The following is a 12,091-nucleotide window of genomic DNA, read 5'->3' as shown; positions in this document are numbered from 1 at the left end:
TTACTGTGATATTGAATGGTTTGCCTTGGAAACGAACAGAGATCATTCTGTCGTTTTTGAGATTGCATCCAAGTACTGCATTTTGGACTCTTTTGTTGACCATGATGGCCACTCCATTTCTTCTGAGGGATTCCTGCCCACAGTAGTAGATATAATGGTCATCTGAGTTAAACTCACCCATTCCAGTCCATTTCAGTTCGCTGATTCCTAGAATGTCGAGATTCACTCTTGCCATCTCTTGTTTGACCACTTCCAATTTGCCTTGATTCATGGACCTGACATTCCAGGTTCCTATAAAATATTGCTCTTTACAGCATCGGACCTTGCTTCTATCACCAGTCACATCCACAGCCGGGTATTGTTTTTGCTCTGGCTCCATCCCTTCATTCTTTCTGGATTCCACTGATCTCCAGTAACATATTGGGCACCTATTGACCTGGGGAGTTTCTCTTTCAGTATTCTATCATTTTGCCTTTTCATACTGTTCATGGGGTTCTCAAGGCAAGAATACTGAAGTGGTTTGCCATTCCCTTCTCCAGTGGACCACATTCTGTCAGATCTCTCCACCATGACCCACCCGTCTTGGGTTGCCCCACGGGCATGGCTTAGTTTCATTGAGTTAGACAAGGCTGTGGTCTTAGTGTGATTAGATTGACTAGTTTTCTGTGAGTATGGTTTCAGTGTGTTTGCCCTCGGATGCCCTCTTGCAACACCTACTGTCTTACTTGGGTTTCTCTTACCTTGGGCTTGGGGTATCTCTTCATGGCTGCTCCAGCAAAGCGCAGCCATTGCTCCTTACCTTGGAAGGGTATCCCTTCCTGACCTTCCACGTGGGATAGCTCCTCTAGGCCCAAACACTATGCATACCCCTAATTTTTTTAAATAAAGAACCAAGCACAACAGAATGATTTCCACACTGTCACTCTGCCTCTCTGTTTTGCTCTCGTTCTCCAGTGCCCACTCAAAGGCTAGAAAGTGCAGACCACAGAGCAGCAGAGAAATAACAGCTAACACTTGTGAGTGCTTGCTGTGTCCTGGGCACAGTTAGAAAAGTTTAATGTTCATTCATCTTCACAAGCTCCCTATGAGATTCTCTTCTTATCCCAAATTACGGATGAGGCAAATGAAGTTCAGAGAAGTCAATCATCTGCCCAGGGTCATGAGACTAACACACAGTAGAAGCAGACTTGAGCCCAGTCGGGCTGCTCCCAGAACCTACTCTTCCTCAAGCTCCGCTTCCCCGTGAAGAAGGAAAGCAAGAGGACGGCACAGCTTTCCCTCAGCCTGCCCCGTGTGCCCGGAGACTCCCCAAGGCTAGAGAAAGGACATGCTGGAGGAGCAGGAAACCACACATTGCCAACCCTGATACAGAAGAACAGGCAGAGCCGGGGGTCTGGATGGAGGATGAACAAAGAGGCCTGAAGACCTCATGCTTGCTGCTGTCATGAAGAGGGGTCCACCTGGCCCTGGTTCCCTCCCTCCAGAGCTGGTTTGTTCTGCAGGGGCAAGGCCTATCATTAGACAGCCACATCACCGGGTTTAGGCATGTGGTCTTCAAAAGGAAAGGCAAATGCAAAACAAGGTTCTCTTTCCACATACGAGGAGGTTCACCATCAAACTGCAGCTCTGAAGACCACTTCCCAACTATCTCAGGACAGTAACCCGCCTCCCTCCTTGGCATTTCCCCACTTGAAAACACAAGTCCAATTGTGAATAGCAACTCTGAGCTCTGTCTCCCACCCTACTGCTCCCTCTGGCCAATTTCCTGGCAGGGGAAATTTAGAAATCTGCCTTAAATGAAGGTGCTCTCAGAGGGCAAATCTCCTTGGGGATCCCAACTCATGGATCCTCATGGGCAGGTTAGAACCAAGATCTCTGCTCTTTCCTTCCCCATTAACATATGGTAGGATACGGCTTTGACATTTCCCTTTAGACACCCCTTTTCTGTGGGGAGTGGGGAAACAGAGGCTTGCAAGCACAGTTCCCAGACTTCCAGGTCCTCTGTCCCTCCTCTTCTCTGGCAGTCTGGCAGCCCCCATGTTGTGCCCTCCTATTCTGGCTGCCTCCAGAGACAGGGTGCTACCTCCCACCTCTGGTCTTTGCAGTGGGGCTGGCTGGAAGCGACATCCTCAGGGATATTACCGTTTCCTTTAATCTGGATCCTTACCTTGGGGAATCTTTCCTTGTATACATGATTCATCATTATTATTTCACTGTCAAAGGAAACTGGTGACCGTCCAGGACTAATTAAGAAAGAAACAAGTGTGTTACATTAGTGCCAGGGAACCAGTGAGGAGAAAGATGCCCATCCCGAGCCCGTGCCTGCCCACTGTCTGCAGCAGCCATACACTCCCACCTTCAGCAGTGCTGAGTTCCAGAGCCTCCTTATTCCTGGAGCTGCCAGTACACTTTCTTCAGCTCAAAATGGTGTCACTTGGAGCTAGACTACCTTCCTGTAAGAGGCCTGGCCTTCACAAAGACCTCTGCCAGGGCCTGAAAAGGCCTAGACAGCAGGAGACCACTCTTGAAGCCACAAGAGGTTCTTCTAGGATCCCCACCCCCATAACAGGACTCTCTGCGTCCTCCTCGCTTTGGCCAGTGGGGTTGGGCACACCCCCAGCATGTTCCAGGAATCAAATTCAATCAAACCACCAACCATCAAAACAACTAGAGGAAGACAGTCTATACCTGTATCTTTTCCAAACAAGCTGCAGCCAGTGGGGCTGACCTAGCTCTACCTCGGGGATGAATGAGGCCAGTCCCGCCAGTCTGTTGAGGACCTGGGCCATCTAAATCTTCCACTTTGGCCCACATGTGGTTATATCCTCGTAAAGGATTTCAAAGTCTGAGCCACACAACTGAATGGCTACTTGGGTCCTGCCCAGTTTGATGCCCCCGACCTGTGATCCCAGTTGAGTCCAGAGCTGCTCTTTTCTGCCTTTCCTCCCTGCAGTGGCCCTGGTCCGTCTGCTGCACTAATGCACATTACCAAGCATTTTAAGAGTAATCCTCAGGGATTCCCAGAGGTACTGACGTCCTCTCACTCTCAGATGTTCTAACAGGTGCCCCTGTTTCTGTGTGGACTGTGAAGAGCACCAAGACTCGGGCGTTCCCCTGTGGACTGGGCTCCATGCTCCCTCGTCTGAATGTCTGACCCTGTGCACTGCAGTCCCAGTCATTACTGTCATCAACCTAAACTTGAACCAGTCTTTGTGGTCTGGCTCAGCTCCCTCCCTGACACTTGCAGTGCCAGCATTACCCGAGGGGACTCTTCCTGGGAGGCATTACTCCTTGGCCCCCACCCTCAACATGTTGGCCACTTTAGTATTTCTCAGGGGCCCTGGAAAGCTGAGCTCCATCTCTGAAAGCCCTGCTCATTGCAGTTTCCACCTTCTTCTTGAACTTGGAATTTTGGCACAGATTTACCACCTAATGCCAAAGAGAAGAGCTGACTGAATCCATGGAATACACAGAGAAATCAGGGGTTAAGGACTGCTTGGTTTGATGAGCCCTAGTGATTCAGGGAGATGAGACTGATTGAGATGGCCATTTAGTTCTTCTTTTGCGATGGGCTTCTCCCTGAGTCAGCCACAAGTGTCCTCAGAAGCAACGTTTTCAGTTGGCCGAGTTATATATTCTGGGCCACTGGGTTCTTAGCCAGGTAACCATCAGGAGGGATGATACCATTATTTTCCCATAACTGAAAAGAGTCCACAGTACATTTTTACTGCCAACTACTTTTAAAGGGAAGAAGAGGGACCCCCTGAGAGCATCATTAGGCACCTCTCGGTGGCAGCGGGTGGTGGGGTCAGCTGAACTGTACCCGAAGCCAAAGGGCTTGAGCCTCCCTGGGCTTGACTCATTTGAGCTGTGCCCATGTGCTAGGCCAGGGGTTGGCAAATTATGGCCCGCAGACCAAATCTGGCCAGCTGCCTGCTTTTATAAATAAAGTTCACATAATGTCTGTGGATGAGTCCACACAACAGCAGAGTAAGTAGCTGCCAGAGGTGGTATGGCCTACAAACTGTGAACTATTTACTGTCTTGCCCTTTATGGAGCAAATGTGCCAACTCCTAGGCTCTGAGGACAAGCTGAGCTCCAGGTGGGAGAGGGCCCCTCACCTGAGGCTGCGGGAGCGGGGCCGCAGGGCGGGGGACTGCCGCCCCTCCTCATCAGGCACACTGTCTGTGCTGAAATGCTTCGTCAAGAAGTGCAGCTCATCGGCCGTGGGCTGGAAAGGCAACTGGTGCAGCTTCTCCTGAGAGGAGCACGACGACTAGAGGGGACATTAAAAAAAAAAAAAAAGCATTAGAGAGAAGTGTGAGGCAGGCCAGGAGCGGAGGTGGGCTGAGAATGGTGAGGGGCCCCCAGTCAGTGTAAACCTGAAGTCAGCCCACAGCGGCAGGCTTCCTCTCCACAGGGCATGATCCTGTCCATCTCTACCCCTCAGGGCTCTCAGTCCTGAGGAAGCCGAGATACTCTCCTCTTTCCTGAGTTTTGCAGGGGGTCAGACCCAGACATTCATGGGTGTGAGAGTTCCCCAACTTCCTAGGGGCCCTCTTTAGGTGGCAAAAAGCAGATTCTTCTGCAAGGACCCCTTACTTTCATGAGGCTTTTGGCTAGTTGGAATGGCAAGTAATTAATAAGCCATGCTTCCTGGCTTCTTTGGCAATGTCCTAGGAATGCTTGACCTACAAACGACATCCTGTAAGTTCTCCTTCCTACAACACCTTGGAGAGCCCTAGGGGTGCTCGGCAATGCTTCCTTCAGGTTGTTAACCAGAGGGCAACTGGCTTTGCTGAGGCTGTGACCACTTCACCCAGGCTCTAGGGATACCAATAGGCAAGAAAATTCAGCAGGGAAGAAAATTATTTTCAGATCTGCAACTCAAATATTAGACTTGACCTGAAAATAGGTAAGAGTTCTAAACATGGTCTGATGACTGAGATTAAAGCTAAGCCCACTGGAGTCACAGGAGACAATGAGAGGGAGTGAGCTGTGCTATCAGAGGCAGCCCACAGTGCAGCCATTGCTGTGGCAGCCCTGGTCGTGAATCCCCCCTTACCCGATCAGACCAGCTACAACAGCAGCCAATCTAACACTCTTGGCTCAGTTCTGCTCACCAACTGATGAAGAATCTGAAGTTAAATGTCTAAATCCATTTACACTCAAAGCTGCAGCACCACACTGAGAGAACTCTGAGGCCACATGTAAGCCTTAATACCAAGTGAGAAACCAGAATTCTTTTGACTAACAGTACACACTTCTCTCATGGAATGCTATAATAAATGAAGTTGTAAACAGCTGGTGGGAGGTTTTCACAGGGCTCTGTCTTGGTCACGTTTTTTATAAATGGTTTGGACAGAAACTGTAAAAAATTATCCTCACTCAACTGCAACTAACATGAAGCAAAGTTGGTATTTTAAGGTATTTCAATAAAATAAGCTGAAGCAATGGGTTGGGTCAATTAAAATTTTTTGAACAGGAATATATATACATAATAAATACATGACACTTACCTTGGATCTAAAAAAATCATGGTTGAGTAAAGGATTATGGGAAGGGATATTTACTAGGGAAAGATCTGAAACTAACAGCTGCAGAAGGACCAGTGAGATCCTTGGATTAACTTAAGAGTAATATTTAGGACTCTCCTGCAGGTCCAATGGTTAAGACTCTGCACTTCCACTGCAGAAGGCATGGGTTGGATCCCTGGTCAGGGAACTAAGATCCCACAGGCTGTGAGGTGCAGCAAAAAAAAAAAAAAGAGTAACTCCTTTTCCTGCTTTGGATTTATGAATATAGACAAATTGATCTGAGAAGACCTAAAGAATGGTGGAATACAAGGGAAATGGGTCATCCAGTCTGTGGCTTGCAAAGCCTGAAATATGGCCCTTTTCAGAAAGTGTTTGCCAATGCGTCATCCTGCCTTCAATTAAAAGTTGCTCAGTGAGGAAGTCTCATTTTAGCATCACTTGTGCACAGCGGCGATAGGACATCTGTTGTGTTTTAGGCTAAAATCTTCTCTAAGAAGTTTTAGAAGTTTTTGAAAGGAAAAGTGAAAAAGTTGGAGGATACATGTCCTTTGGGACATGGGAGGGGTTACCTGCTCTTGACTGCAGTTCTGGAAATAAAATAGGGGAGCAAGGGAACTGTGCTTAGGAGTCCCTGTGCCCAGCCTCATGGGCAAAGAAAAAGTCCATTCTCAAGTCCCCCTCAGACTCCACTAGGAATAACTGATGCTCAGAGACAAGCTGGTTAATTCTTTCCAAAGGCATGTAATGGATCTGACTATGGCTGTTAAGGGCCACCAGACCTCTGCCCCACTCAGCCTCACTCCAAACAACCTCTCTGAGCTGGGCTCTGGAGAAAAAGTTGAGAACCATTTCACAACACTGTAGGGCGAAGGAAGTACAGCCACAGATTTGGCCACTTACTGACACGGTAGAACTAGGGGTGTTGGTTCCATAGCCTGAAGAAGGCAATGAGGCCAAAGACCAGCGCCGTCCATCAGTCCTATGTAAGAAACGAACGTTAGGCAGTTTCTACCAGACCCCACCCTGAGCCCAGGACCTGCCTGTCTTTTGATCAGTTTTTTTGGGGCAGCTAATTCACTGGTGGGCTCTTTCTTGTCTCAAGACTGTACTGCTCGGTCCAGCACATGCTTTCATATCTCTCTCGTACATGGGGCCTATTGTTCTGTATTTCCCACTGAAAGACAGACATCTCTGACTATAAAGGAGTCCATAACTTTAAATAAGAACATCTGTTATGCAATACTATGGTTTTGGAATAAACATCTTTACACTCTCAACTTACTCACTTCTAGTGATGACAGAGGATCCCAGCTAAAGGGTACATCACAAGGACAGAACTGCCACTGAAATGCTAGTTCCTTTCCTAAAGGCTCCACATGAAGGGCTCTTTGGGGTGCCCCAGGCCACTGGGTTGATAACCAGGAAGAAATGAAACTACCACTTGGGTCTGAGTATGAATCAATAGATGGCAAATAGTCAAAGGCTACCCAGGACCCATCAGGACTGATAAATCCAATCTTTGAGAATGTTTGCCAAAGAGTGACAGCAACCTGATGAATGAGGAGTGAGGTGGTATAGTCTTGGCTGTATATGAGACTCTGGGGCAGGCTTCCAGCTGCTCTTTAGAGGATATGCCTGAAGCTCTCATTACAGAGAACCACAGTTACCTGCTTTGCTGTAGAGAAGAAAGATCAAGCAAATATTTGGCTTGAAGCTTTTATAACATGGACAAGTGATTCTTTCCTGGATTACAGGATGTATTGTAACAAACGTTCTTTCTTGTGGGGCTTGGGGTATAGCCTGCTCTGGTTGAAGTTAGAGGAAAACTTCTTTGAACATTAGCAATGGAGGACCTTTAGAAGTTAAGTTCAATACTCTCAATCTTCAGAGAAAACATTAAGACCCAGAGATCAGGGTGGATTGTTTTGTTCCAGGCTTCACAGTTAACAGTGGGTGGGGTGAGGCATGAGAGGAAGAAGCAAAAAAGGAATCAATCTTGCCAGGGCTTTTCTTTTGGAAGCACTCCCCGCCACCCCCAGCAACACGGAGCAGCTTTTTCTACTAGGTTCTGTTAGGGGACAGCCGGGGGTTCCATGCCACATGCACACAACTCAAAAGTCATGCCACCCAGGCAGCCAGTCCTGCTGGAACCTAGTCTCTGAGACACAAAATGTCCAGGAGCCTGCTCAAACATGATGTTCTCTCTGACCTCTCTGCTTGGCCCTGAGAGCTCTACACAAGAAAGCAAGTCAATTCCCAGAAAACAGAGCTCAGTGAAAATCGAACTAGTCTAGCTCAGGGAGGCATTTCCCAAACCCTTGTCAGATACACTTCTCCACAGATGACTTTTCCTCCTTCACAAGGAAATGAAAACCAATTTTATGGCAGCAATTTTCCTATAAACTGAGGAGCAGGGACCACCAGAGTCAGAAATGCCACTATAAGGAGGCCTCTGTGTCCTCTGCTGGGTCATCCACTGGGTGACCAAGGAAAGTTGTGGGAATGAGGGTGACTTGTCTCTTTGCTCAGAAGCTTGGAACTATTTATCAAATCCTGCCTCTAAGCGTATGAGCATGGAGCCTTGGTTCCAGCAGGCAGAGGGTGCTCCCTTAGGGCCTCTTTGCTAGAAATGAAAGGCCAAATGTCCAAACCCACAGTCAGAGAAGACTCATCACACCCAGTTCTCACCAAGCACAAGACCACAAACCACACTGTCTGGCCATGCACAGCAGTTTCCCAGCCCCTCCCCGTCAAGTCCGCTATTACCTGTCTGCTCTGTGGCCATGGCTGTGGTGGAAAGACATACATTAAAGTGAGAACCAAAGGGAACCAGAGGGACTGATCTGTCTGACCCCTGGCATTTGGTCTAGCTTGGCAGAGGCAAACCTTTTGTTTAGGAATGTGCAAAAGTTAGAAGTGGAATTGTATGACTAACAGGTATACCCCTAGAGTTTCATTACATCTGCCTTTTGTGTGAAATTCCAAACTAATGCAATGCTATAAAACCCAAGCTGAACTTCAGTGACAGGAAACACAATTTCTGAGGACTCTGTTTGGCAGGATTGACGTCTTCTTCCCCTCCCCTATCAATACCTAACCGCTTTCCCACCTCTGTCTGGTAAGGGGACAGCCTAGGTTTCTGTCTTTGACTCAAACTTTAGGCCACCTAGCACAGACCTGCGTGGATCTCAGTGGTAATACCAAGCCTCAGAGTTCCCAGCTGATCTATTCCGAAAGCCCATGCAGGCACAGGGCACCAGTGGAACAAGCTATTCCCTCTGCCTGGATTGGCCTACACACCTGTGTTCTCACTTTCAACATGGCAGGCTCCTTCTTATCCTTCAGGCTGGCTTAAAGGTCAGTTCTTCTTAGAGGCCTTATGACCACCCAGTATAGACTCTCCAGCCTCATTCCCTTCCTACTCTTTTAGGCAGCATCATATTCTTTCCCTTTACGGTGCTTATCACAGGTTAAAACTATATACTTGTTCATTTGCTTGTTCATTATTCTTCCCCACCACTCATTCAATCAGTAAGCACCGACTGAGTGCTTATTATATACCAGCAGACATATTTGCAACATGTTAAGGCATCTCTATTAAAGGTGCTTTGATTCTGGTTAAGAGGAAATGGAAAGCAAATAAGAAAATACAGGCAGCCCCCCTTATCCATAGTTCTGCATCTGCAGATTCAACCAACAGTGAATCAAAAATATTCAGGGAAAAAATAATCCAGTAAGTTCCACAGAGCCAAACCTGAATTTTCTGGGTGCCAGCAACTATTCACACTGTATTTAAAACTATTTACATAGCATTTACATTGTATTGGGTATTATAAGTAATCCAGAGATGATTTAAAGTACAGAAGAGGATGTACAAAGGTTATATGCAAATACTATGAGCCTTAAACACTGTGGATTTTGGTATCCACGGGGGTCCTGGGACCAGTTCCCTCTGGATACCCAGGGGTGACTGTATCAGGCACTGAAAAGTACTAGTTTGAACATCAAACTGGATGCTCTGCTGGAGAATGATGAGGGACTTCTTTATACTGTATGGTGAGGGAAGGCCTCTCTGGAGAGCTGATGTTAACTAAGCAAAGACCTGAGGGAACAGCATTCCTTCAAAGGGAACAAGTGCACAGACTCTACTAACTCCACTAAGTTTCTAGAAAATAAGGGCTCTGTCTGTCTGGTTCCCACTAAGTACCCAGCCTGTGCCTGGGCTTACTGGGTGCTCAGTAAATATTTACTGAATGAACGGGAAATGACTCAGTATAGAGGACAGTCCTAGGTCCTGCTGTCCCAGCTCTGAGGTGAGAGTTCACACACAGTCGAGGCAGCAAGTCTGGGACAAATGAGACTTTCGGCCGGGCTGGAAAGGCAGATGCATCCATCCAGCATATTCCTATACTGAAAACATTCCTTTTCTGGAGGTCTTAATGACAAAGACTGGCTCTAATCAAGAATAGCTTTAAAAATAAAATCAAAGAACACGAACTCTGCCAAGCAAGAATTGTAGAGATGTTCTGAAAAGTAAATAATTTGTATAAGAAGACTTGACACATGGATGGACTCATGTCAGTCAGCTCAGTACTTCTCCAGAGGCCAGAGAAGTACTGGCAGATAGCCTGGCAGTGGGCTGAACTGTCAAGCCTGCTCCCACGTGCTGGAGACAAGTTCATGTCACTTCCGGAAATGAGTGAAATGTGAGGAATACAAGCATGGCTGTTAATCACACCAAATCACACCAAATTCATGGGAGTATAAGTGAAGACCTGGTAGTCTCTTTATCCTCAAGGAGAGAGGCATAAATGGCCCCTTCCAGCTCCCTGAACTAGCTGAGTTAGAGGAGGAGAAGTGTAACTTTGGGTCCTCCTGGGAGGAGAGCCCATCTTCTCATTAGCACAGCTCTCAATTGAGAGTATAATGTTTCAGAACATACCCTCAGGAAACCAGGGATTTCTGTTTAAGATTGTAAAATAAATTCACTTCTAGTATCTGCTTGCCCATTAGAACACTCAAATGCAAACACCTATGGTGTTTGGAAAACAAAGGTTGAACAAGATAATTATGACCTGGGTGAGGAAAGCAGGAAAAGAATTTTGATGGCTGGCAGACCGAAGGTAACACACTTAGAAGGGCAATGTCTCAAAGGAGGAAGCTGACATTTAACTGGCATTCATGCAAATACCACACATGTTAGTCACTAGTCACAGAAGAGTCTACAAACTTACCTACGGGCAGGAACAAAGGAAAAGTGAGCAGGTGCATTTGGAGAGAAATTCCGGGGACTATCCAAAGGACTGTTACCTGTAAACAGGGAAAGTAAAAGAAATCCTCTGTGAGATTTGCTTCTGGGGAAGGCTGAGATGACAACCTTTAGAAAAGAAATCATCCCCTAGCACCAGCAATGAGCACATATGATTATTTTTCCAGGCCCACCATTAGTTTAATGATTCTCTCTTTGCAAAAGTTTGGCAGCCCAGAGGGTTTTCCCTTGTTCCCAAGTTGCCTATAACCCATCTATGCTTCTCAGACATCTGTTCTAGATCTAGCAGCAACTTGACAATTTCCTGTCCTCCTTGGAACATCTCAGGTTCCAATCTGCCTAGTCAAGTTAACCCAACTTTGCAAAGGCTTGAACTCATTCGGGGCAGAGCACACAGCCAAACACTCAAACACTTCTCAAAGGGCAACGGGACTGCTGGTCTGAAAGGCTCTTGCACATATATTCTGCACACTGCATCCAAGGAGCTAACCCAGAAATATGTGTGCCTAGGGGAAAATGAAGTTCTCAGGTGGGGACTTAGGAGAGTGGTGCTCCTTAAACAGTCCATACACAAGGTCCCCAAGTCTGCAAAGCATGCCCAACCCTTTCACAGAGTAGGAATTATCTCCATCTCTTTGTTAGTTTTCACATGTCCCCTACAACTTGTAAACTTATAGCTCAGAAGTTTTGAACAAAACTGTGTGCTTCTGTTTACAATAGCCAGGACATGGAAGCAACCTAGATGTCCATCAGCAGACAAATGGATAAGAAAACTGTGGTATATATACACAATGGAATACTACTCAGCCATTAAAAAGGATGCATTTAAATCAGTTCTAATGAGGTGGATGAAACTGGAGCCTATTATACAGAGAGAAGTAAGTCAGAAAGAAAAAACACCAATACAGTATATTAACGCATATATATGGAATTTAGAAAGATGGTAACAATGACCTTATATGCGAGACAGCGAAATAGACACAGATGCAAAGAACAGACTTTTGGACTCTGTGGGAGAAGGCAAGGGTGGGATGATTGAAGAGAATAGCATTGAAACATGTATATTATCATATGTGAAACACATCACCAGTCCAGGTCTGATGCATGAGACAGGGCGCTCAGGGCTGGTGCACTGGGATGACCCTGAGGGATGGGATGGGGAGGGATGGGGAACATATGTACACCCATGGCTGATTCATGTGAATGTATGGCAAAAACCACCACAATATTGTAAAGTAATTAGCCTCCAATTAAAATAAATTGAAAAAAAACAACAACAACTGTA

General features: G+C 46.6%; 1 protein-coding gene across 1 annotated transcript in view; it reads right to left on the bottom strand.

The window, feature by feature from the left end:
* Positions 1-12,091, bottom strand: part of MAST2 (microtubule associated serine/threonine kinase 2) — a 118,031-nt gene that overhangs the window by 22,889 nt on the left and 83,051 nt on the right. Inside the window, exons 5-9 of the mRNA XM_010847895.1 lie at positions 10,772-10,847; positions 8,304-8,324; positions 6,438-6,516; positions 4,122-4,276; positions 2,168-2,243 (exon numbers count right to left, since the gene is read on the bottom strand). Coding sequence (XP_010846197.1) covers positions 2,168-2,243; positions 4,122-4,276; positions 6,438-6,516; positions 8,304-8,324; positions 10,772-10,847 — 407 coding nt within the window. The remainder of the gene's footprint in view (positions 1-2,167; positions 2,244-4,121; positions 4,277-6,437; positions 6,517-8,303; positions 8,325-10,771; positions 10,848-12,091) is intronic.

This window comes from Bison bison, unplaced genomic scaffold, assembly GCF_000754665.1.
Source record: "Bison bison bison isolate TAMUID 2011002044 unplaced genomic scaffold, Bison_UMD1.0 scf7180017864256, whole genome shotgun sequence".
In the NCBI taxonomy this organism is placed as follows: domain Eukaryota; kingdom Metazoa; phylum Chordata; class Mammalia; order Artiodactyla; family Bovidae; genus Bison; species Bison bison.
Note: the sequence above shows the minus strand (reverse complement) of the source record. Positions and strands in the feature narration are given on the sequence as shown.